Source organism: Felis catus, chromosome E1, assembly GCF_018350175.1.
Source record: "Felis catus isolate Fca126 chromosome E1, F.catus_Fca126_mat1.0, whole genome shotgun sequence".
In the NCBI taxonomy this organism is placed as follows: domain Eukaryota; kingdom Metazoa; phylum Chordata; class Mammalia; order Carnivora; family Felidae; genus Felis; species Felis catus.
In genome coordinates, this window is record NC_058381.1 from 15947603 (window position 1) to 15974622 (window position 27020).

At 50.1% G+C, this 27020-nt stretch overlaps 1 protein-coding gene across 2 annotated transcripts in view; it reads right to left on the reverse strand.

The window, feature by feature from the left end:
* NXN (nucleoredoxin) overlaps positions 1 to 27020 on the reverse strand; it is a 159340-nt gene that overhangs the window by 4288 nt on the left and 128032 nt on the right. For both annotated transcript variants that reach the window (XM_023244495.2, XM_045045338.1), the window contains exons 2-7: positions 25657 to 25774; positions 23894 to 24027; positions 23313 to 23413; positions 21291 to 21397; positions 1836 to 2015; positions 159 to 283 (exon numbers count right to left, since the gene is read on the reverse strand). In XM_023244495.2, coding sequence (XP_023100263.1) covers positions 159 to 283; positions 1836 to 2015; positions 21291 to 21397; positions 23313 to 23413; positions 23894 to 24027; positions 25657 to 25774 — 765 coding nt within the window. The remainder of the gene's footprint in view (positions 1 to 158; positions 284 to 1835; positions 2016 to 21290; positions 21398 to 23312; positions 23414 to 23893; positions 24028 to 25656; positions 25775 to 27020) is intronic.

A 27020-nucleotide genomic window follows, 5' to 3' on the forward strand; every position in this document is an offset into this window, starting at 1 on the left:
AGGGACCATGCTGGATGACACCTTTTCATGCCACGTTTGTCTGTGGGCTCCTCACCCCAGATCCCGGGGCCCCTTCGAACATCCCCTAGGGCCGCATCGCTCATGTTCTAAGAGTTGGCCAGCCGAGCAGCCTGCGGCCCAGGCCCCAGTGCACTCACCTCCCCGGCGACAAAGAACAGAAGTGGCGCCTCCTCCTCTTTGGCTTTGTACTTGGCAATGATCTTCTCGGCTATTGGCTGGATCAGTTGCTTGGCTGCCTCGGACTCCCCATCATCCTCAGAATCTGTAATGGGGAAAGAGAGACACGAGAAGCACTAGTTTGTGGAACAGATGGAGTGGTGTCCCCTGAGGGAGCTGGGTCCTGGGCCCGAAATGCCCATCCGGGGAAGCCCCTGAATGGAAACAAAACGTCCCCTGGGACACAGGCCTCCCCTCCTGGGTGCACGAGGGTGTGTTTGCAGCGCATTCGCACCACTGTGCGCTGAACTTCCCCTGAGCCAGGATCTGAGGTCCTTGTAGCTCTTCTCTCAATCACAGAATCACAGCATGACCTCAGATCTGACCTCCTATCAAAAATGGCAGGACTGATGGTGGCAGTGGGGTGCCCCTGAGGCCCTGGAATGCCAGCTTCAGGGCTAGCCGGACTCTTCTGGGAGAGGATGGACTGCCTGTGTGGGAGGGGCCTGCCCAGGTGTCAGGAGCCCCCTTTAGTCACCACTTGCCTCCAGGGAAAGAGCAGCTTGGGAGCAGCCACACACAGCGGCCCTGGGGCTCACTCCTGATGGAGCCTGTAGCCCAGAGCAAGAGCAAGAACAACACCCCTAGGGGCAAAGCAGGAAGGAGAGACAGCAGGATTTGCACCTAGAAATGCCACATTGCCCAAGGGGCCCTCAGCCTGAAGACTCGGTGGGACTTATTCTAGATCTACAGCTCATCAGCTCTGTGACGCTGGGAACTCGCTTTATCTCTCTGGGACCTTCTCATATCTTCTCAGATGGCCAGTGAGCCGCAACTGTCCCTAAATTCAGAACTGTGTCCCAGAGGCCCCAGGATGTGGGTGTGGGAGCAGGCAGTAGGCGGCAAAGCCCCAAGGACAGTGATTCCCCAGGAGGCCTCTGTTCTTCAAGCACAGGGGCCAGCTTGCAAGTCAGTTTGTTTAAGAATCCCCTTGAGTCTGCTGATTGGCTCCCATACCAGACTTCCAGAGCACAGGGTAGGATATGCCCCCCCCAATGGCATCTTAGCCATGACCCTCATACCCCAGGTTATTTGGGGAGTTGGAGCTGAGCAACACAGCCCAAGGCAGAGGGTGAGATGGCCCTTGGCCAGCAGTTGCTCTGTTTGCAAAAGGAACCAGGGTCATCCCATAGGGCTGCAGGGAGCCTGGAGTGGATGTTCTGGTGTCCCCCTGCCCCCCCCCAGCAGTCACCCACTGAGCAGAGAAGACACCGAGGGGGGCACGCAGAGACAAGGCCCTGAGGCTGGGGTGGGGGGCCTCGGCCCAAGGGGGCCCAGCCCCTGCAGCTGCTGTGCACGCAGCCCTGCCTCCTCCCAACAATGGGTCTGTTGGAGGGGGGCCGGGCTCCAGCCTGACCTATTCTTCCCAGCTGGCAGTCGAGGAAGGAAAGCACAGCGGCAGCTCTCAAAGCCCCTCCTGCAGGGGCAGAGCCATGAATAAATCATTGGGGTCAAAAGCAAGGCTGCCGGGAGAGACAAAGGCCCAGGCTCGGCATTGTTGGCATTGTTCAGGATGGAAAGAAGCTGCAGGATGGACACCCCCCACGTGAGGTCTGTCTTGTCCAGCCCACCCTGGGGCTCCTGCTGGGGCTTCATACCTACAAAAAGGACGAGGCAGGGGCCCTCGTTGAGCTGCACGGCATTGGAGTCGGAGAGCTCCAGCACGGGTTTGGGGTGCCACGGGAACTCCCTGCAGTCCTCATCGTTCAGCACCTCCACGCGCCCCTGCCGCGTGATCACTTCCCCCTGTGGGTCCAGCACAATGAGGGTGGGGATGCCTGTGAGGGAGAGAGCTCACTTGAGAGTCCGGAAGTGCTGGGACAGAATCCAGGCTCAGCCACTGACCAGCCATGGGACTCCCTCGGGGCTGCCCGCAACTTGTCCAAGAAACCGGGCAACTCACTTCACCCCCTGGCTTCAGTGTCCTCCACTGCAATGTGGTAAATGGACCGCGGCACCCTCCTTCCCATCTTTGTAAAGATCAGCGAGGTCGTGCACTTAAGGAACTCAGCACAGGGTCTTGGCACTTAGAAGCACTCAACTAAATCCTAAAGAGATCCCAGAGAAGCAGGAGACGCCCCTGCCACCTGCAGGGTGTGAAAACACCCCCCCACACAGCGTACTTGCTGCCCACATAGGCCAGCACAAATCAACCCAGGCAAGGGGAGTCCACACACAGGCTGGCAGTCCCACCAGTGTGAGCACAGAGGCTGGAGGAGGGGAGGAGCCTGGGGCAGGGGCCACAGCAGAACAGGGGACAGCCGGCTGCTAGTGAGCCAGGGGCCCCACCTCCATCTCCAGCCCTGCTGCCTGGGGAGGTTCTGAGGGGGACAGTCCCTAGAGGGAGCATGCTGATGGCAATGCTGCCACCCCCACTTTTTAGAGTCCTGGGCTGGAGTAAGAAATGCAACACAGAATTCTCCTCCACAAACAGCACGCCCCACCCCCCTGCCCATAAAGCCTCAAGAGAAAAACCAGGAAAAAAACCCATCCTGGGTTACACTTGCATTTGGGATTTCCACCTCCTTGCTCTGCATACCCTATTCCCTGCTGCCTCTCCTCCAGCCAGGGTACCCCCTACCAACCGCAGCCCATAGCCCTTTTGGAGACACTTGTCTCTCCACTACTGGCAGCCGCTCCCCTCACCCCCTCCTAACCAGCCACCTCTCCTCTGGAGCTGACCAGAGCTTTTTAATTTTCTATGGGCCAGCGAAAGCCGTAGCAATTTAATATTTATAGATTCCAAAGCATTCAGTGAGTAATTTGCTCCACTGACATTTTGCTTCTCTGTGGGGGGAGGGTGGGGACAGCGAGGGACCCGGAATGTGGTCCTAGTGTTTTGTTACCCGGCGCGGCTGCTGGCGCAGCAGGCATGCAGTGGTGGGCCTGTCTTCAAAAAGACTTAAGTGAGTCCATTATGTTCACACCTATTAGAAGTAGCTTGGCATGCTGGAGAACAAGTCCAGAGAGAAATGGGCTCCGGAGAACTGCCGTTCCCACCGCACCACACACAAATGCAGGCAGCCAGGGCTCCTGGGGGCTTTCAGGACACTATCAGCTGTCCAGGCCTCCTGAGTTGGGAGTCATGCAGAGCCTACGGGCGTTTCCAGCCTCATCCTCACACCTGCATGTTAGCCTCCAGGGGCCTGGGTTCCCCAGCCCCGAGGATGGGGCTGGGCCTGAGTCAGCAGCCTGAAGGGGCTGGGGCCCACGATGGGGATGGGGGCCTCCCATCACCACGCCCCATCTCAAATATACTTTGGCTAAGTTCTTTAATCAGAGTTGGTGTGGTTCTGACATTGGGCAATTAGGAGTGTTGGGTTAAACTAGGGCCTGCCCACTGCTAATATTAGACACAGCAGCCGGCCTGTTTGTAGCCCAGACGTAGGATGCTGAGTTGGTCTGTGGAAGACGGACAGCCACAGAGGACAGAGAAGGGAAGAAAAGTAAAATCTGAAGGCAAAGAAACCCAGTTCCTGGTTTGGTGCCTCAGTTTCTCCAAGGGACTACTCTAAGGGGCCTTCTGTGTTACCACGGCTGTAGCCTCTCTGAAGTCCTCACTGGTGGGGACCAGCAGGGCAAGGACATGGAGCCCCTGTCTGGCTGCTCAGGGGTCCTCAGCTGATTCCACCAAGGAACAGCACCCCTGGGCCTTGGCTCTCCCCACCCCTTGCCTGCAGCTACACAAAAGCAAAGTCCCCACTCGTATTTGTGCTTTGACACCAAAGCCCACGTCTAAGAGCCAAAGGTAACCAGGTGTGTGTGACTGTCGTACATCAACAGAAAGCAGCTTGGTAAAATGCCCACAGTCAGACTGCAAACCCAGAGAAGCCCCTTTCTGGCACATGCACTGGGCCAGGCCCCTCTGCCATCATGCCCGGCCCTAGAGCCTTAAGTGTGTGTGCTCCCCTCCAGGGGTGACCCCCAGGAAGAATGGGAGAGCTGTCTTAGCACATCTGCTCAGCACTAGCATGGCCCATGCTACTCCACTTCCTCCCCATAATAGACGGCTGCGGGAGGCACGATTAATCCACTCTTCACGGACGGCCAAGTTACCTACCTAAGGTCATCCGGCCACAAGTGGCCAAACTGGGACAGGACCTCCAGTCTGCCTGTTGCAAAAGCTGCTGCTTTTTCTACCTGGCCACTGCCAGCAGGGGCTCTCGTGGGTAGGCAAGGGAAGGCCCCCGGCATCCAGTTTTCTGCACCAGCAGCCGCCCTCCTCTTCCTCCTCAAGGCCACAGGGAAGGAGGCTGAGACCACAAATCATCTCTTCCCTTTCCTCCCCCACAGCATACATTCCCGGCTCCCCTGAAGCGGGTTCCCGGAAGCAGAGACTTAGAAGGAGAAAATAGGGCAAAGCCCCTAACGGGAAACTGAAAGGGAATGGACCATTTCTAATCGATGCCTTTGTGCAAAATAACTTTGGCGGCACCAGTGAGGGGCTTCTCCGAAGGGAATGCAAAGGGAGCACGTGTCATCTGTGCCTGAGCTTCTGGTTCCCCAGCTGGGGGCGCTGGAGTGGCTGGGGGAAAGTACGGTGAGAATTCCAAGGCAGATCCAGGCCACCCACTTCACTTCTTGGAGCCTCATTTCCATGGCCGCCACAGGGGGTAGAGACAGTCTCCTATCTCAGTGGGTGTCGGGAGCAACAAACAAGATGACAAGCATAAAATGCTGAAAGCGTTTTACAATGAGTACTCCAGAAGTATTAGCCCCTCTTATAAATAAGTTCATTATTTTTTAAGTAATTTTTTAAGTTTAGTTTTTAATTTATTTTGAGAGAGAGACATAGAGAGCAAGAGGGGGAGAGGCAGAGACAGAAAAAGGGAGAGAATCCCAAGCAGGCTCCGCACTGCCAGCACCGAGCCCAATGTGGGGCTCCAACTCATGTACCGTGAGATCGTGACCCGAGCCGAAGTCAAGAGTCGGACGCTTAACTGACTGAGCCACCCAGGCGCCCCTCGTTATTATTGTTTGTGGTCATCCTAGGTTGATTATGTGGCTCATGAGAAGGCACAGGTACAGAAAAGACCGGTGCGTTGCTCTCGTGAGATACACAGAAACCTTGTGCTGGCCGGAGGAGGCTAACTAAAGAAACAGAAAACAGAGACAATGTCCACGCTGCAGCGAGCATCCTAGGAACCGTGTGACGTCTACCACAAGTGGGGTTGGTGTTCGTTTACTTGCACCAGGCCAAGTGTAACCTTTGGGTGAGGAACACACACCAGCGCTCCTAGAGAGAGCTTCTGCCTCAAGCCCCCTGCCCTGGGGAACTGGGCTGGACCACGAACAGTGCCCCAGAACCCCCTGCACAGTCTCTCTCAAAACCTACAGAACAAAGACCAAGGCCCGAAGGCCTGCTCCAAACGGTTTCCTCCTGGGAGGAGCCTTTCTGTGAGTATTTAAAACAATCTCAAAGACATGTGTACTGAGCCTGTCCCACATTTAGTTTGGCTGCTTTTCTGCTGAGCAAAAAGGGGGTTTTGAAGGAGGCGGCAGAGGGGGCCCGGGGCAGTGGGACAGAAGCTAGGCAGGGCTGTAACCCCAATGACCTTCTGTCTCTGCTTCTAGATGGCAACATGACCCGAGGGGGCTGGCAGTCATCATGCAAAGATTGCTGGGAGCTGGAAGAGAAATGGAAGGAAAAGCAGAGCCTTAGGCAGGAGGAACAGGTGAGGGTACAGGGCAGGGCAAAATAGGTGATCACGACAGTGGTCATCATGGCGACTACAGCAGGATGGAAACCGTAACATGTCATTAAATAGGAAGTAGAGAATCCCCAGTCCCGTGTGTATGATTACAGCTACATATAAGTATGTGTGCGTGTGGACAGAGACCAAAAGGGAGTCGGAACAGTGAAAACAATTGTGTAGTAAGGCAGGAATGCGGGTGAGAGCAATATAGACTCGAATTTTCTTAGATGGTGTTATGATAAATGTGTATTAGCTTAAAATACAAACCAAAGAAAAACCGGAGGGCAGTCGGGCAGGGCAACAAACTCAGGCTAACGCCTTGGCCTTATCAATTACGGGTTCCCTTCAACAGCTCCCTCTGCACTCCCTGCTGGCTCCCCCCAAACCCACCCTTGCCTGGAGAGCTATGGAAGGGAGAAGGCAGCTGGTCTGGGTGGTAAAACTCAGAGAATCCCAGGGCACCTGGGCGGCTTAGTTGGTCAAACGGCCAACCCTTGGTTTTGGCTCAGGTCATGATCTCAGAGTTTGTGGGTTCGAGCCCCATCTTGGGCTCTGCACTGATGGTGTGGAGCCTGCTTGGGATCCTCTCTCTCTCTCTCTCTCTCTCTCTCTCTCTCTCTCTCTCTCTCTCTGCCTTCTCCTCATTCTCTGTGTCTCTCTCAAAAATAAATAAACATTAAAGAAAAAAAAAAAAACTTAGAATCCCAAGGGAGGGTGCGAGGACGGGTCTAGCCTACTTGCACTTGGCCAGCAAGCCCAAAAGCCACTTGGGCACGTGTCTGTGTCAGAGGCACAGAGACGTTTGTGGCAGCACTCCTACAATACACAGAAACCAGACGCAAGCAAGCGTCCATCAAACAGGGTAACAGCTACATAAACCGTGGTCCAGTTGTACAGTGAAACCCTTTTCAGCACCGAAGAGAAGTGAATCAGATATAAATATCAACAAGGACAAATCTTGAAAGCATAATGTTTAGTGAGAAAAGCAAGTTACAGAACGATATTACAGCATGTCAGCACTTAAACATGCTTCTAAGAAACACACCCAGCATGACCATATATTATTCATGGATTCATACATATGCTGTAAGGATATGAAAACCAATTATGAAGATACACACGAAGTGCATGGTAGCATTTCCCCCAGGGGAAAAGGAAAGAGAACGGCGCTGCACAGGAGTGAGGAGGAGTCTCCCCTTGGTCTGTATTAATGCTCCCATTTATCTCTATTTTAAATACCGGAAGCAAAAATCTCAGTTCTAGGTGGTGGCCACACTGGGTGCTTGTTACTATTTTTTTTTCCTGTCTGCTTTTTCTTTTTGTATGCTCTCCAAATTAAACAAGACAAACAGAATGGCGCTGCTCAGGAGGTCCCACGGCAATGCGTGGCCTGACCTCCCCAGGCCCGCAGGGCCAGCCCTTTCATTCCTGAGATCTATTAAAAACACCAGCACTGGCCCCTCACACTCTAATGATTGAAAAACACAATCTCCAAATGCTTTGTTTCTACATAATAACAATTTTTAAAAATATTTTTATTATTATTTATTTTTGAGAGAGAGAGAGAGAGAGACAGCATGTGAGCCAGGGAGGGGCAGAGAGAGAGGGAGACACAGAATCCGAAGCAGACTTCAGGTTCTGAGCCGTCAGCACAGAACTGACACGGGGCTCGAACCCATGAACCGTGAGTGCATGACCTGAGCCAAAGTTGGATGCTTAACCGACCGAGCCACCCTAGGAGCCCCCCGTTTCTATACAATAAATAGGTTCTGCCTCAAATTCATGTTTTGAAAGGGGCGGGGAAGAGGGCAAAGTTAGGGAAAGAGAGAAGAGAATGGCAGGAAATGGAACAGGAAGGAGGGAAAGGGGAAGAGAAACAGAAAGATGAGCAGGGAAAGAGGGCGACAGAAAAGCCACATAAGCCACATATCCTGCAGCAAGTAGCCCTCACGCTGCTGCTGCCCCCTCCCCCCCCTGCCCCCCCAGCAGCTGGACCGAAGGCACCATCCACCTCGGGGGCTGTTTTCCCAGAGGCAGGGCCAACATCTGTCCGTCTGTCCACTCAGGGCCCTACACAGACCTTAGGCTATCTGCCCTCCCCAGAGGTTGGGGCCAGGGGAGGAGAGAAGGAACAAAACACTAGGGCCCCCCAACCCAGGAGAGAAGGGGCGCTAAGCCTCCCTGCAAAGAACACGGTGTTCCCTGACAGCCCGGATTAGTTAGACAATTGCTAATGGGATTTGCCTTTTGCCAAGTATGTCTAAACCCTTTCCTTAGAAAGGCATTTAAAACCACTTACAGGGCTCCAAATTCCCCAGTCTGCATAAAGCAGTTGGGGTAAGGAGGCCTAGGGCTCGGCATAACCTGGCTACTCCCCTGAGATGAAGGAAACAGATGAGGCCAAGTGCCAGGGCCTCGGTGAGCCCGGGTGGCCTGGTGAAGCCCGCTGGTTAACACAGCCTGGGCTCAGTCCAGAGCCTAGAGGGAGCCAGTGACCAGCCGCCTGCAGCGGCGCGACTTTCAGCCTGGCCAGGCTCATCAAGGCCTGCGGCAGGCTCTGCGACGACCTCAAGATCCAGACTCTTGCATGGCCGCCTGGACGGGCGGGCACCTCAACAAGGCCTCCTTCAGTGTACTACTGGGTGGGGCTCGCAATCCACAGATGCTGTAAGTCCAGCTTTCAGGATGCCCAGAGGACCCCGGGTTCTTTCCGCATTACCCACTTTCATCCGAGTCTGTCAGGATAACACAGGGGAGCTCTGTCCTCACGTGCCTCAATACACAAAGTGACCGTCAAGATCAAGTTACTCGCTCGCTCTAAGGCACAGACCAGGCCAGGTGGAGGTGGCTCACCTTGGTGGTGGGCAGGGGAATGTACCTGGCACTGCTCTGTGAAAGCACCTTCAGAACGCTTCCGGGGGAGACACCCAGCCCAGGGCACACAGAGAGTCAGGCGGGGAGCACGAACTCTCCCACACACAGCCTTGTAGGATTCACCGAAGACTGGATACTCAAAACAGCAGGACCTCTCTACTGCCCCTGTGTATGTCTGGAGTGTGTGCACACGATGATACTGTAATATAAGAAATACATATGTGGCCTTCATCCCCAGTTCCTGCCACCAAGCTCCTAAAACCCTTGTTCAGGGGTGAGAGGGACATTCTTTGTCGCGATATTTGGTCTTACAACATTTGGTCTCAGAGCCTGCGACAGGAGCTTCTGAGGCCCTTGAAATCTGGGAGTGACAAGTATGTTGTGTGTAAGGAGTTGACCAATGGTGGGGGAGCCCTTAAATAACTTCAGAAGGTGGGGGCTGGTTGCCAGAAAGGCCTGATGAGAAGGTTGCAACTTCCAGATGGACCCCCTGACCTCTGGGGAAGGGAGAAGGTTGGAGGTTGAGCTAATCAATAATGGTCAAGGGGGGTGCCTGGATGGCTCAGTCAGTTAAGCGTCCGGGACTCTTGGTTTGAGCTCAGGTCATGATCTCACAGTTCATGAGTTTGAGTCCCATATCGAGCTCTTCACTGACAGTGCGGAGCCTGCTTGGGATTCTCTCTCTCCCTCTTTCTCTGCCCCTCCCCGACTCATGCATGCATGTGTGCTCTCTCAAAATAAATAAACATAAAAAAAACAATGGTCAATGATTTAATTGATTGTATCTGTGTAATGAAATCTCCATAAAGACCACTAATTGGTGGGGTCAGAGAGATCTGGGGGGGAGGGCTGAATCCATGGGGGTGCTGGGAGGGTGGTGTGCCTTGAGGACATGGGGGCTCTGTGCCCCTTCCCATATACCTATGCATCAGTTCCATCCGACTCTTCCAGAGCTGCATCTGTTACAATAGACTGATGATAGTAAATCAACTGTTTTCCTGAGTTCTGTAGGACATTCTAGCAAAGGACTAAACCCAAGGAGGGGGTCATGGGAACCCCTGATTTATGGCCAGTTGGTCAGAAGTATAGGACGCCTGCACTTACGATATTAATGTCTGAAGTGTGGGGATTCTGGTGGGACTGAGCCCTTGACCCGTGGGATCTGCCACTAACTCCAGGTCAATGGTGTCAGAATTCAGTCAACTTGCAGGACACCCAGAGAACCCAAGAGGTTGGTGTTGGGGAGAGGGAAACACTCACACACATTTGGTATCAGAAGTGTTGTGAGTAGGGGCGCCTGGTTGCCTCAATTGGTGGAGTATGCAACTCTTGACCTCAGGGTTGTGAGTTTGAGCCCCATGTTGGATGGACAGATTACGTAAAAGTAAAATCTTTTTTTGGTTTGTTTTTTAAAGAAGTGTTGTAAGTAAAAACAGCTCAGAAAATACAGACATACATATAAATACACCTGTTGAATGACTTTGGAAGTTGTAACCACAGAGTCACACAAGACTCAGAAATAGAGTTCAATCAAAAATAATTTTCAGAGTTCTGTGATGCTACGGTGAGTATAAAAGAATAGACAATTCATTCAAGTTCAAAGGTAGCAGAGTTAGACTGGTGGCATTTAAATATCCTCAGATGCAAAACAGAAGCGAAATCCAGCTAGGGGATGGTACAGCCTGGCAAGGGGCTGCCCGCTTCCAAGACTTGAGAGAGGCCATCAGCAGTGATACCAAACCAGGGGCGGGAACCACAAGGGCTCCAAAGGTGGAGACTATCCCCGGTGTATTGAGGCGCGTGGGGACAGAGCATCCCTGTAAGGAACATGGTGTTCCCTGTGTCTCCAGCCCAGCTGGAGGACAGGTACCAGTCACCTTTGCCTCAGGATCTGGCTCAAAGCCACGGCAGATGTCCAAGAAATGATTGCTGAAGAAAAGCCTGAATGAACCAGAAAGGAAAGAAAGGAAGGAAGAGGGAGGAGGGAGGAAGGTAGGGAAGAAAGGAAAAGAACTCCAGGTTTGGAACCTACATGTCCCCACTCCTTGTCCTAAAGGAGCAGCTGATCCCCGAGAAGAGAGTCCGGAAGAGGGAGGTTTGCTCCATGAGGGAAGGCACTGGGGAGGCAGCATTTGAGCTGGGAGGATGGGGAGGATGTGCAGAATGGTGATGGAGGGCTGGGGAGGGAGGCCATGAGAGATGGCAGGGATGGGGGAGGATGGTGTGGATAGGGGAGCAGGAAGAAGTAGGGCTGGAAAGGTGGTTGAGACCAGACTGTGGGGAACCACAGCCATGAGGGCTTCTTGGTGGGGGATAAACATTACTATGAGAGTAGATCTTCTGGAAGGTTCACTTGGAGCTGCTCTGCCATGTTGACGCATACAGCACACTGGGGCAGAGGAGGACGAGGTGGAGCAGAGGAAAGGAGGCGTGCTAGGTATAAAGGAACCCTGAGAACACAGGGAGAAGAGCCCTAGACAGGACCCCTCAGAGGACATGGCGGAGGAGAAATCCAAGAGACAGCAGGGCAGGAAACAGCCAGGAGTGGGGGTGATGTGAAAGGAGAGAAGAAAGGATTTTAGGGGTAGCCCAAAGTGTCTGAAAACAAAAGCAAATGAAGCAAGAGGAGAATGGGGAGGTCAATAGACTGCAAATAACCTGACTCACTCCCGTGTGGCCTCATCCGATTTTAGGCTTGCAATGTAACCACAGATCAAGTGGAAAAGGCCACATTTAGGGGCATCTGGGTGGCTCAGTAGGTTAATTGTCTGACTTCAACTCAGGTCATGATTTCACGGTTCATGAGTTTGAGCCCCGTGTGAGGCTCTGTGCTGACAGCTCAGAGCCTGGAGCCTGCTTTGGATTCTGTGTCTCCCTCTCTCTGCCGCTCCCCTGCTTGCACTCTGTCTCTGTCTCTGTCTCTCTCAAAAATAAATAAACATTAGGAAAAAAAATTAAAAACAAAAAAGAAAATGCCACATTTATATCTCAAGGCCCACCTCCCTCCCAATTCCAGACTGCTGCATCTACACCACCACTCGGTCAAACTCAACATGGTCAGAATTAAACTACTGTTCAACTGAATTCCATATCGCTGCTGTCCACATGCCCCGCATCCAACACACAAGGCTTTCCCAGCTCTGCTGACGGGGACGCCTTCCCTCAGCTGCTTGGGCAGGAAGCCGTGGAGCTGTCTTTGACTCTTCCTTTACTCTCACCCTCCACATCGAGTCTGTCAGCAAATTCTAAGACTCTACCATCAACCTCTGTACAGAACCAGCCACATCTTGCCACTCCTGTTGCTACTATCCCTCCCGGAGCACCACCATTTTGTCCCTGGATGACTACAACAACGTCCCAACGGCTCTCCCTGCTTCTCGGCACAACAACCAGAGGGACCCTACCATTAGATTATGGGACTCCTCTGCCCAACACCCCCCACCCTTGCTGGCCCACTTCACTCAGTGTGAAAGCCAAAGTCCTATTGACAAAGGTCCTTATGGGACCCTCTCTAGTCTAAGCACCCCCAAATTCCCCTTGCTCATTCTGTTCCACCTACATCGGCCTCACTGTTCCATAAACACGTCAGGCATACTTCTGCCCCAGAGCCTTCGCACTGGCTGTTCCCTCTGCCTGGGATAGTTTTCTCTCTCAGAGAACCACAAGGTTAATTTTCTCATCACCTTCTCCATGGAGTTGATCCTGACCACCGTATTTGAAACTGTGACCCACCCTTGTCCTCCCAATTCCTTTACCTTGCTCTACTTTTAATCCATAGTTCTCATAACTCAATACACCACACAATTATTTTTTTTGAGAGCATGCATGCGTGCACGCCAGTGGGAGAGGAGCAGAGGGAGAGACAGAATCTTAAGCAGGCTCCACACCCAGCACGGAGACCAACACGGGACTGGATCTCACAGCTGTGAGATCATGACCTGAGCCAAAATCAAGAGTCAGATGCTTCACTGACTGAGCCACCCAGGCGCCCCCACTTTGCTTTTAAAAATTATGTTTACTGCCTATCTCTTTCTGCCAGAATGTAAGCTCCATGAGGTCAGAGACATTTTTTTTTTTTTAGTTCATCAGCAGACAAACACCTGGCATATGACATGCACATGACTACTATTTATTAAATAAAACATGACCAGGAGATGCCGGTGACCTGAGAGGCCAGTGGCAGTTCAGTAATGGGGCCAGAAGAACAAGAGGTGAAGCAGACTCTCTGAGCTCCATGAGGGTAGGGGCCACGACCTTACCATGCTGGTGGCCCTTGTAGCTCAATGCAGGTCACGTGGTAGAAGCCAAGGAAATGGCTTGAGAATTGTTTTAACTCATCTTATTTTGTTTTTTTTTCTTGAGAATTTTGATGTTCCAGAAAAAGAGGAATGGTAGCTGTTTGGGACTGAATGTGTTACCCCCAAATTCATATTTGAAGCCCTAACCTGGGGATGGGGCCTGTGAGGAGGTGATAAAGGTTAAATGAGGTCATAAGGATGGGGCCCTGATTGGATAGGGCTAGTGTCCTTATAAGAAGAGAAGAGACACCGGAGCTTTCTCTCCATCATGTGAGGACCCAGCAAGAGGGTGGCCATCTACAAGCCAGAAATCAAGCTGTCACTTGGAATCGAATCTCCAAAACTGTGAGAAACCAATGTTGGCTAGTTAAGCCATCGTGGGCATTATGGCAGCCCGAGCAGCCCGAGCCAGCAGCATTTACAGCTAAGAGAGACCCGAGCATTCCGTGAAGTGGATGGCAAGGAGCTAATAGAGAGAGACAAGGAGGTAAGAAAGAGAAGGAAAACTGCAAGAGGCAAGAGCAAGACTCTAGAAGAACAAAGGCAGAATCTCAGAAAGCCCAGCTGGTATTTCTTCTAACAAGAAAGAAGAAAGGCGATGGGGGAGATGCCCAGACATTCTAAGTGATGCACCAGCTGACATAAAAGAGGTATTTCATGGCAGAGAGGAAGGAACAGGGACCTCAGGAGAGACTGCGCTGTGCGACACCAACAGGGAGGAAGGGGATGGCGCCAGAGCTCAGCTCGTGGTCACCAGGGGAGTCTGGGGCCAGCCCCTGCTCCACACCCTCATCACTCTGCTCTGTTCCAGCCTGTGCAATGCTGTTCCCTGCAACCACCACCCCCCACCCCCAGAACAGGCCATGTGCTTTTCTACCTTCTGGTTGGGTAGTCAGAGGCAGTTTGATACGAAAACTCATCTGCACAGGCACACCTCGTTTTATTTCACGTCACTTTACCGCACCTCAGAGACAATGTGTGTGTGTGTGTGTGTGTGTGTGTTTATAAATTGAAGGTATGTGGCAATCCTGTTCAAGCAAGGCCATTGGTGCGCCATTAAAAAAACCTTTTTTTAATGTTTACTATTTATTTTTTTGTGAGAGAGAGAGAGACAGAGCATGAGCAGGGGAGGGGCAAAGGGAGAGGGAGACACTGAATCCGAAGCGGATCCAGGCTCTGAGCTGTCAGCACAGAACCTGATGTGGGGCTCAAACTCATAAACTGTGAGATCACGACCTAAGCTGAAGTCGGACGCTTAACCGACTGAGCCACCTAGGCACCCTCACTGGCACCATTTTTCCAACAACATTTGCTCATTTCATGTCTCTCTATCAACATTTCAGGAATTCTTGCAATATTTTAAGCTTTTTCATCATTATTACACTTGTTATGGTGATCTGTGATCAGTGATTACAACTTGTTGAAAGCTCAGATGATGGCTGGCATTTTCTGGCAACAAATTATTTATTTATTTATTTATTTTATTTTTTTTTTCAACGTTTTTTATTTATTTTTGGGACAGAGAGAGACAGAGCATGAACGGGGGAGGGGCAGAGAGAGAGGGAGACACAGAATCGGAAACAGGCTCCAGGCTCCGAGCCATCAGCCCAGAGCCCGACGCGGGGCTCGAACTCACGGACCGCGAGATCGTGACCTGGCTGAAGTCGGACGCTTAACCGACTGCGCCACCCAGGCTCCCCACAAATTATTTTTTGATTAAGGTATGTATGTCATTTTTTAGACATAATGCTACTGCACACTTAACAGGCTAACAATTTTATCACATGGTGTTGATCGCATGGTGAGGATTAACTGACTTAATACATATGAAAATGGAACCATATTTAGCACATAATAAACACTCAATAAAAAGACTACACTGTAGGGAGGCCTGGGTGGCTCAGTCCATTGAGTGTCCAACTTTGGCTCAGGTCATGATCTCATGGTTCGTGAGTTTGAGTCCTGTATCAGGCTCTGTCCTGTCAGCACGGAGCCTGCTTCAGATCCTCTGTCCCCCTCTCTCTCTGTCCCTCTTCTGTTCGTGCTCTCTCTTGCTCACAAATAAATATTTAAATGACTACAATGTAGTGTAAACATAACTTTTATAGGCAATGAAAAACCAAAACATTAATTCGGCTTTACTGAGACTATGCTTTATTATGGTGGTCTAGAACTGAACCCACGACACCTCTTCAGATATATGTGTACTTGTAAGCACAGTATCGCTGACTGGTAAGATCGTTACGAAACGCTGCACAAGAACTTACTAACAACGTGTGCCTCTAACAGAAACCAGACCTTCTAATGCACATGGAACCCCCATAATGCCACGAAGCAGAAGACACTAAGTGACCTTGTGAGGCTAGAGGGAGGCAGAGGCAGGGAGCTGGGCCCTGGGCTGCAGAAGCCACCTGGGCCACCTGTCCCAGAGCCTGAGGGAGCAGCCTCCCTCTCGTCATAGGTAGGCCTGAAGCCCAGTGTGAGGCTGGTCACGGTGGGCACTCAATGTGTCCATCAGAAATATCAGCGGACAATCTGCCTCTGGGATTTCTCTTCTGGTCTAGATTAAGTATCACTATCGCATTGATCACAAGTTCAAGGACCTCGGCATGGTGCTCAAGGCCCTCTAAGATGTGGCACCGTTGACCTTATTGCACACTCTGCCCTACAATACACTACAGTATCCCACTCTGGCCTTTGCCCCAGAAACTCCCTATCTAAATCCCATCCTCCAGAGCCACCTCTTCAATGAAGCCCTCCTGGTTCAACAGCTCCAAGCCAGAGTCTCACCTGGACTCAGATTAGTCCATTGCATGGCTCTTCATGAGATGCTACCTTGAGAAGGATCCTGTGCTTCTCTCTACACTCTAACTTCACTGTGCTTTAGTGCATGTCTGGCTTGACAGGGCTGCAGGCAGGCAGATCAAGGTCAGCAGGCAATGCCTGCCAGGATGCCTGCAGGAGTGAGTTCTAAGTGGTCAAGGAAGCAGTCAGCACAAACCCTGTGCCAGGGAGACTATAAACCTGAGAGTGAGGAAGCAGGAGGTGGGAGCTGGGAGAGCAGGCAGGTCCTCCCTGAAGAGAGACTAGCACAGATGGCAGGGACCGTATGCCATGGAGCCAGCACATGGGGAGCAGTGGGGCTGGCCCAATGCAGAGGACGCTGGCTGGCTGGCACTGGATTCGGCCTGAATCTCACATTCTTTCACTGTGGCTGGAAGGCCTCTGCTTGCCTGGCCACAGGGCCTCTCCAGGTCAGCTTTGTGGTCCTCAACTGAGGGCTCCTCGAAGTCGCGACCACATGTGTACTTCTCATCCCCACACCGCCTGGGCCTTAAGAGATGAAACCAAACCAGTGCGTCTCTGAGAACTCCCCCTTCTCTTCCTCCTCAGTCATGGTCAGCCACTTTCCGGCTGTCTAAGCCACGCCTAACAACTGCGGCTCTTACCTCTGTAATATTTATTTATAGGTTTATTTATAGGTGTAAATATGTAATATTTATAGGCTGACAGCTGGGGAATCCAAGAGTTCCCTTCTTTGCTATCTGAAGGCAGACAGAAAATGATCAATTTAATTTTTTTGTGCCCTACCCAACATTTTACAGGGCACCCTCCAGCCCTAGGAGTGTGTCCAAAACTTGTGTTGAATCTTGCAGAGCTTGTGATCTTTCCTTATGAGGTCTCTGTTCTGTGCCAAGTACCTCACAGAGCAGAGACAGGGGGCACAGACGGCCACCTCAAACTACCTATGCATGATATAGACCATCTTTTGGTAATTATTAGCTTAAGTGACCCTACAGCCTTAGCACTGACCACCAGGAATACCTACATCACGCTGGCCCCCACATCCAGGAAAGGGCAGCTCCCTACCTCGGAGAGAAAAGATTCTGCTTATTGATGGCACACGCTCGGGAAGAAAGGTGCCTCTGCGTGAAGTGGCCCCGTGGTGGAGCAGAGCAGCCAAGTGAGGCCCAGCACCTGCTCTGCCCTCTGGGACAAGTGTCAGTCTTCTATGGAGACTTCTATGAACAAAATGGCACCGACTGGACCAACACTTTGTAGTTCCTCAAGACATTGTCATACTCTGCTCTCTAGGTATTTCCTAATGTAAATCTCCTCCTGTCCACTCAAGGGCAGCACTGGGCTACTCTTCTGGTTTCTTATTTCCCACCTGAGTTCAGTCCACCGGCTTGGTTGCTAGCGGGAGCTCAAGAAAGAGATTCCTATGCATTTAAATCTACTCTCCCTTTCTTCCAATAAGGATCAGAGGCTGCTTAAAAAGTACGTGATATAATACAACAAAAACAGAGGAAAATACCTTCTGGAAGTGAAAACAGGGAAGAAAGAGCAAACGAAGCCAAGGTCAAGGGCATGCAACAAAAGAGGTGAGCTTTGCAAAGTTGCTAAAGGTGGTTACAAATTCAGCTCTGGGTTTTCCAGGGGTTAAAGCAAAAAAAAAAAAAAAAAAAAAAAAAAGCTGGTGGGGTGGTGGTGTCCACAATGAAATTCAACATGTATAAAAGGTGCAAGAAAAAAACAAAAACAAAAATCCACCACTTGCTCAGGAGAAGCTCAGCTTCTGCTGGGTACTATAGGATAATTTCCTAAGCAGAAATTCCACAAGTGGGATTTCTAAATTAAAGGTTTAGTAGATTTTTAAAGGCCTTTGATGTATATTGCCAATTGCTCTCCTGAAAGGCTGTCCTGATTTACATTTCTACTAGCAGTCTGATCTCTTCCCTACACTGGGGATTATCTTTTGGTGGAGATGGTGGGGTGGTGGGACTTCTTTGCAAATGAGATAGATACAAATTCAGTGTTTTCATTTGTAAATCATGGAAGTATGCTGAATATTTTCCATGTCATGAAAATGATATGATTATATCATATCAATGTACTAGATGAATTGCCTACCTCATATACATTTTTTTGACTAAATTCTCTTTTTTTACTAGTGTCTAAGGAGAGATCTTTTCCTATGAAAAATCTTTTCCTATGGTTATTTGCCATACATGTTATTAATATTGTTGGTTGCCTTTGTTTAAGCTTTTTGATATCCAAAAGTTACCTTTTTTATTGTAAAATGAAATTTCCTCCTTTTTCCCCCAAGTTAATCAGTTAAATGCTTATTAAATGCCTATTCTGTACCCAACACTGAAGCCTCCCAATTTTACTGAGAAAAGAGAGTGGGGTGCCCAGGTGGCTCAGTTGGTTAAGCATCCGACTCTTGCTCTCAGTCCAGGTCATGATCTCACAGTTCATGAGTTTAAGCCCCATGTCGTGCTCTGTGCTGACAGTGCAGAGCCTCCTTGGGATCCTCTCTCCCCCTCTCTTTCTGCCCCTCCACTGCTTATGCTCTCTCTCTCTCCAAAATAAATAAACTTAAAAAAAAAAAAGACAGACAGGTTAAGTAACTAGCTCAAGGTCACTCAGCAGTAGGAAGTAGGGACAGGACTGGGTTGTTGGTGGCCTAGACTAGAGTGGTGGTATCAGTGAGGGTAGAATAAGACAAGAAACAGGAAACAATGTCCCAAAGATCCAAGAGGCCCCATGCCTAGTGGAGGTAGGACAGCTGACATTCTTTTTGGTATATACATGTAAGATGCCTCCCAGTCATCAGTGACAGTATGTTCCAAGGCCCAACCATGTGACACAGAGTCACATCTTATGTGACTCATTTGTGCGTGAATACATACATGCACACAGACATGAAGCTGGGAGAGAGGGACAGGAGAAGCCAGAACATGATTGGAGGAGTTAGAGGAAGACAGACATCAAAGACACCTGCCGGTGTGTAAGGGGAATAGGGAAGAGAGAAAACTCAAGAATGTCCCAGTATTGCTGCAAGGACCAAGATGAGAAATCTGTGGTCCTCAGAAGGAGTGGGGCACGGCTGCATGTAGACATGGGCACTGAAGGGCAGCAAAGCCTAGGTAATGCTAAGGAAAGACCTGGAACTACTCAGCCTACCAATGGGGCTCACCTGGAGTCCCTCCAAGACCTTCTAGTCACAGCCCCAGAACTGAGGCTGAGGAACACTCGCACTGGCTGGTTGCACCCGTTTCCCACTGTACAATGACAATGAGATGGTCACATCTCCTTTAAGTAATACACAAAGTTACCTTTGGAGTAAAGATTTGAATCCTAAAAGCAAGAAGGTGTATTTATTTATTTATTTATTTATTCATTCACTCATTTTTAAGTGTTTATTTTTAAGAGAGAGAGACAGACAGTGAGCAGGAGAGGGGCAGAGAGAGAGGGAGACACAGAATCCGAAGCAGGTTCCAGGCTCTGAGCTGTCAACAGAGCCCAACGTGGGGCTTGAACCCATGAATCACGAGAACATGATCCGAGCTACAGTCAGACGCTTAACCAACTGAGCTGCCCAGGCGCCGCAGGACTGGGTCCATTTTTACTCAAGATTGTATCCCCCGTGTCTGGAAGAACACAACATCTGGAAGAATACAGCCCTCAGTAAACAGTGGTTGAAGGAACAAATAAATGAATTGAGAGACCTGAAGTTTTACTTATCCTCACAAAGTGGCAATTTAATGCTCTGCTCAGTACCACTGGCCAAAGGTCATTCCTGATACTCATCTCAACAGATACTGCTCCTACGTCTAGGCACTCATGTTGTAAGTCTCTGTGCAAACACAGTGCTGGAAGGAAAAAGCTTTGGCATCTTCTTTTAAGTTATTCAACTTGGTCCCTTCACTTCTGGACTCGTAAACAATGTTATTATCACTCAGCTTTTGTTTGGAAAGGGAGCTCCTTTCATCTTTTCTTATTAATAGGAGACATGAGCCTCCATGGGATGCCTGGCTGGCTCGGTTGAGTGTCCGACTTTTTTTTTTTTGAGCATCCAACTTTTGATTTCAGCTCAGATTATGATTACATGGTCATGGGATGGAGCCCCATGTTGGGCTCCACACTGATAGCTTGGAGCCTGCTTGGGATTCTCTCTCCTTCTCTCTCTGCCTCTCCCCAGCTTGTTAACGTGTCCTCTCTCTCTAAAAATAAAAATAAATACCCAAAGTGGGGTCCCTGGGCCACCAGCATCAGTGTCACTTGGGGGCTTGCTAGAAATGCAGACTATCAGCCCCACCCCACCCAGACCCAGGAAATCTGAGTCTGTATTTTCACAAGGTCCCTAGAGGACTCTTAGGCACATATGAAATGCAGAAGCACTGATTTAAAATTAAATATTAATTATTTGGAAACTTTAGCTCCCAACAGAGCCATATGCTTTCTCTAAATGGTGAAGAAAAAGCTTAAAAAGAACCTGATGAGTTCTCCTTAGCTGTGGAATTTGTGGCTAAATTTTGTCTTTTTTTTTTGTTCTTTCTTCACTCCCTATAACACAAGCAGCACTGAGATCTCAGATGTTAGCTGTGTCTGTCTAGGGCTAACCAGGATCTGGTAGTACTGCTACAAAGGAAATGAGTTTAATTCTTCTTTTAAAATTGAGATGTAATTGACATATAAGAATGTATTTAATTCTTAACAGGCCAACTAAGTGCTTTACCAAGAGAAAACCGGGCTGGATGAAGGCTGGGAAGGAGGTTTCACATAACAGAGAATAAAAACACAATTCGTCTCACTTAATAATCATTATTTCTGAAAAATGCCATGATTAGTACTTCAAGTCCCAGTTTTCAACACTCTCAGGACATTGGTTTTCTCACCAAGAAGGCACCAGCCACTCAGCCCTCACTCTTGTGCTTCAGTAACCATGAAGTGCTTTACATACGTTATCCTTTTAATGCTCCCAGCAATTCTTTGTGGCAGGGATTTATCATGCCCATTTTGCAGATGAGGAAGCTGAGGCTTAGAGAGTCTGACTGATGGAACCAAAGGTCACTCTTAGGTCTCTTTGACAGAACCCTCAGGATTCTGGCCAAGTCATTTGGGAGTGTGTGCTCCATAGCCCAAGGGCATGAGAACCCACCAGGTCAGGTGGTGAGAAGTAGCTGTTTCACCTGGGCTGGTCCTTTTTTTTTAATGCCTTTAATAAGGTGTAATTTACATACTGCAGAATTCACAGCATGTCATTTTTGAGACGGTAAGGAACATGAACATGTAATGGAAATAAAGATGTCCTTTTCCCTCTAAAAGAAAAGCCAAGGAGGTGGTGAGCCCAGATGAGCAGGTCTCCAGGGATCCCCAGGGAGTCGGGAACGCCTACCTTGGATTCCATACAGCCGGTTGAGGCGTGACCGCCGGGCCTCATCGGTGTAGGGGACAGCGAGCCAGGGCATCTCACTGAAGTACTGTTTGAATGAGTCCTCTGACCTACAGAGACACACATGGAAACAAGGCTCTGTTACCCCTGAAAGTGCCACCACAGGGTCCTCCCCACCTTCCACCAAGTTACACCCAGGGCTCTGCAGATGCCAGCGCTTCTGAACGTCACGCTCCTCAGACACCAGGCTACAGGGGGGCATTATTCTACCCCTTCTGGTTACCGCACAGCAACAGCCTCCACACGACAGGCGGATGCGAACTGAACCACCAGGCTATTTCAAGTAGCCTGTTCCTGTGGATCCTACCAGTTGAACTCATGCCCAAGATTCTGTTTCCAACACAGGCAGGTGGTAGTTTTATAAGAAGCCTAGATGTACAGCGACATTGCGGTCCCCGTGATACTTCTAATTTGTGCATATAACAGTCTTGTGTACAGGAGCACACTTTTAACTGAGCATAAATCTATGATTCCATGTACAAACAACTCTAGGAATGACAGATCTATCCAAAGTGATAAAAAGCAGATCAGGGGCTCCCTGGGGCTCGAGTTTGGGGGTGAGAACTGACCAAGAAGGGGCACAAGGGCACCTTGCGAATGACAGAAATGTTCTATACTTCACTGTGACGATTACAGGGGTACATACATGGGTCAATATTCACTGAATTGTATGTCCAAAATGTATGCATTTTATTGTATGTAAATTACACTTCAATAAAGTTGATATTTTTTAAAGCTTTAAAAAAAAATGATGACTGTGGCACCTGGGTGGCCCAGTGGGATAAGCGCCTGACTTTGGCTCAGATCATGATCTCATGACTAGTGAGTTTGAGCCCCATATCAGGCTCTGTGCTGACAGCTCAGAGGCTGGAGCCTGCTTTGGATTCTGCATCTTCCTCTCTCTGCCCTTCCTGTGCTCTCTCTCAAAAATAAACGTTAAAAAATTAAAAAAAAAATAAAAATAGAAGAGTGATGATTGCTTATCCCCAGTTACATGCAGAGATGGGGAGCTGGGAGTACCAGGGATGGACCATGGGCCAATACACCAAGCATGGCACAGTGCAGATATCAAAGATACAAAATGCTGGGGTGCCTGGGTGGCTCAGATGGTTAAGCGTCTGACTCTTGATTTAGGCTCAGGTCATGATCTCGCAGTTCATGGGATCGAGTCCCGCATTTGGCTCTGCACTGGTGGTGCGGAGCGGGCTTGGGATTCTGTCTCTCTCTCTCTCTCTCTCTCTCTCTCTCTCTGCTCCTCCTGTGAGCTCTGTCTCTCTCAAAATAAATAAATAAACTAAAAAAAAAATTTTTAGAAGATACAAAATGCCCTCAGTGTGTTGGCATCTCAGAGATCCTTCTGTGAACAGGAACTTGAGAAGCAGAAGCACCTGGTGGCTCGGTCTGAACCAGAGTTGGAGTTTTGTGATGAAGGAAGGTCACTGATGAATAAAACTAGCAAGGGGGGGCCTGCAGCAGAGGAAGCTGAGGCTAAAAGGACCAGACGGACTCCAGGACGAATGTCTGCCCTTCTGGTTTTTAGGACAGCCCCCAGGCGAAGCATGAGTCCTGAGCGGAAAAAAATTATAGCACAGCCATCCCAGATAGGTGTCACATTCCATTAGCCTCCGGTTCTTTTCTTTCCATCCCTCCCCCACCACACCCTTTCATCACAATCCATAAAGCTGAACGAATCAGAAAATTGCATCCTAACCTCAAATGACCTAGGCCGGAAGTGGGACGTGCCCCAATATTTACAGCAAGAACAGGTTTTTCTCAGCTCCCCTTCAAACAATTGCACGAGAAAATCTAAAAGGCATCTGTCTGCCAATCATCCCAGGTACGCCTTCCCCAGTTCCCATCTCCACGCTCTACACTTAGCAGGCGAGAAGCGTAAGGCAAAAGAAATGCATGTTAACCACCTTTGGGGAAGGGAACCACACGGCCACTTTCCCCAGCACGCGTTACCTGTCCGCACTAACAAAGATGATCTCAAATTTCTGGCCTGCCTCCTTGATCTTCCGGTAGGATTCCACCAGGACCCGGGTGAGGCTTCGGCAGGGTGGACACTGAAAGAGGAGAGTGAGATCCTACGGTTTGACCCTGTACCTTCGTCTTCTCCTGCCTGCAGAGGCCAGGTAAGCAAGACCCAAGTAGGACTGGGATAGCAAGACCCAGCTTATTAAAGAGGCAGAAACAAACGTGCCCCTTGTAATGGTGAGCATTCAGGATAGGCTCTTCTCACCTCCACGGTGTGCCAGCAGGCAGCAGTTTAAATGAACCCCCTTGGAGACCAGTAGAAGCCTCATCAGAATGGGTGAGGAAGACTACCCTTTCAGACCAGTCAAAAGAAGAATTTTCTTGCTGCCATTATCATTCAAAATAATAAGCGCTCGTGGCATGCAAGCCATGCATCAGGTGCAGGAGGAAGTAAGAACACCAGGAAGTGATACCCAAGCAGTAACACCCCTAGAAGCCAACCCCAACTGGTCTTGGTGGCAGCATCGCTGCTTCCTTCCGTCTGGACTAAGGAGGGCCTGAACACTCACCCAGTGTGCGGAGAAATAGACTCCCACGTGAGACCCCTCCAGGCTGCTGCTTTCCAGGGACTGTCCGTTATTTCTAAGCAAGGGCCCCGCAATGACTTCCCTGAAGGGCTTAGGTCCCCAAGGGAATTCCAAACCTGAAACAGGCAACAGGTGGAAAGAACGTTAAGATTCTTCCTTGAGACTTCTGACCCAAGAGTCCTCACAGCGGCAGGGCATGACAGCTTTATCATCAAATAGTATTTGTTAACACACACATAGGATTTGGAGCTAAAACCCAGGAATGAAGGCAGAACCTTGTCCACGGCACAGCCCCACCTACCTTCAAGACAATGGTTCCCGAACCTGGGTGATCATAGGACCCAGCTCCTGGGGGGCTTCTGAAAAGTACAGAAGCCCAGGTCATGCTCTGAGTCTTGGGATCCGGGGCCAAGGCTGAAGATCTATGTCCAAAATAAAGCAAAACCAACTCCCCAGGGAAGTCTGATGATGGGCCAGGATGGGGAATCACTGCCTCGTGTATTAACCATGAGTTTCTTCAAGTCCAACCCCGGAATCTCAGTGGCTCTCCATTCTGACGGCATTTCAGAATCAGCTGGGGAATTTTAAAATATGATGCTCCTGGGACCCACCCCCAGAGATTCTGATTCAGTCAGTCTGGGTTGGGGCCCAGGGAACCAAGTGAGAATTAAATCCAGTAAAAGGAAAGAGTAACACTCACTCAACCCAGATGTTCTCCATTCTGATGACACTTAAGCCCCAGGCAGGAAGAGCAACAGAACAGCGTTTTCTCACAGGGTGGTCTGTGGACCACCGCCTCAAAAATCGCCTGGGGTTGGGGGAGGGGGGAATGGGAGACACACAGACTGACTAAACGTGCAGATGGCCAAGCCCGCCCTGAAACAAATGGTCCCAAATATCTCTGGGGATGGAGCTGGGAAATCTGCATTTTTAACAAGATCAGAGTAGAGAGAGAGAGAGAGAGAGAGTGTGTGTGTGTGTGTGTGTGTGTGTGTGTGTGTGTGTGTGTGTGTGTGTGTGATCTGCGAAGGTGAAAACTTGGTTCTACCATGCCTTGGGTTTTACTGACGGCAATTCTTTGAAGCAGGTGAAATTTTCATTTGGAAAACCTGTGACCAGGGTTGAATCCCCTAACTGATAGTAAGTGAGGAAGGGAAGACCTTAGGATGCTTTTAAGACTCCAGTGCCAGTGGGACAGAAACAGACCTTGGACAGCCAGTGAGCAGGGTGATTAGGGCAGCCTGCACCGGGTACATCACCAAGGCCAAGGCTGCAGGACTTGGGCAGCACCAAGAAATGAAGTCAGTCACCCCTGAGGCCAGGAGAGCAACATCAAGACTATGACTCTGCTAGGGTAATATTTTAAAGAGGAAAAAATCTCACAACTGCTTAGTTTGCCTCTAATTGTTAAAGTGATGGCTGCCGTGGAAACAGCACCAGAAGTCCATCTCCAGGCTCTCGTTGCTTCTCAACGACCTCCTCAGCCCTCAGAACTGAACTTCCTTTTTCAGATTCCATCTCCTTTGGCCCATGAATGAAAGCCTCCAAGAGGGACATTCTGATCTCTTTAAAAACGTTAACCATGACTTAGAGAATACTATAATTTCATCAACTTCATCACGACAATATCCTCTAGCTAAACAAACGCCCTCAGATATATTTCATTTGTATGTTCTCTACCAGTAGGGACGGTCAGGGTAGGGGGACAGAACGGGGAGTACGGGATGGACACGCCAAGGTCCTACCTTCTGGGTCATCACGGATCACCAGCAGCCCATTCCTGCACACGACCTTCCCGGTGGTGGCGTCTAGGAATATTAGTGATGGAATGTTGGAAATTCGGTATTTGTTCCAAAGTTTAAGCTGTAAGAAGCAAAGTGAAAAAGGTGGTTAAGTCCAAACCAGATCAATCGAAGCATCCTTTTGAGCCCCATCAGGCCTGAGGGGCGAAAGAACTGGAAAACACTGCTGTACAGGGAAATGAATAAGTGAAGCTACAATCATTGGCCTCTGTGGTCTGTGACAGGGGAGGGGAGTCTGAGTCCCATCCAGGCTCAAGCTGTGACAGAGGCCAACAGAAGACCACACCTGTTCTAAGACAGCTCTTCTCCCCCACCTCTCCCACAGGCACTTCCTCTAAAAGGCATAAAGATGAAGGGTGCCTAGCTGGGCTCACTTGATTAAGTGTCCGACTCTTGATTTCGGCTCAGGTCATGATCTCATGTTTCGTGAGTTCGAGCCCTGCATTGGGCTCTGCGCTGACAGTGCGGAGGCTGCTTGGCATTCTCTCTCTCTCTCCCTGTCTCTCTGCCCCTCCCCTGCTCTCTCTCTCAAAATAAATAAACTTTAAAGAAAAGCATAAAGACGAAGATGAATTAGGAAATGAACTACATGGGCACCCCCAATACCAGGTGGTTAAGGCAGGAAGGGAGGCTTTTTGTTGGTGTCTCTGAACCCCATCAGCAGGCAGGTGCTCCCCTGCTTCCCGGCTCTGCTGTGGCACCTGAGCTCCAAGGGAGAGGGGACAAGGGTATCCCAACAGAAGACCAAGTAGCCAGAATCCGGCGCTCTCCCCACCACATTGGTTCCTGCACTTGGGAGTATGGGCAGTCGCTGTGTGTGTCATTCACCCACAAACACTAGGGAAGCAACATCCTGAGCCGGCTCCAATTCTTAGTTCTCAGTGCCACTCAAAACAACCCACAATCTACTGGCAGGTTCGATGTTGCCTCAGCCAACTGTCAGAGGACCAGGGTCTAGGAGGGGTGAGGCTGAGAAAGCACGAATGCAACAGCCCGGGACAGGAAGCTGAGGATGTGCAGACTCCGTTATCGGCTCCCGGCCATCAGAGTGACCGCCATTCGGGGCGGGGGGGGGGGGAGGGCGGTGTCCACTGGGTGCTCTGGAACTTAACTGCCAAGCCCAGAAAGCAACATAATTAAACAAAATGTCCAGCTACCAACGGGAAATGGCAGAATGGCCCACTGCTGATTCAGCTGCAGCCTCCCTTCCGGGGGCCTGGGGCCCACACAGGAGGGCTGGCCGCCTGGGCATTGGCAGAATGGGGCGCGGATGTGTCAAGGGGAAGCAGGCACCAGAAGTCCAGCTG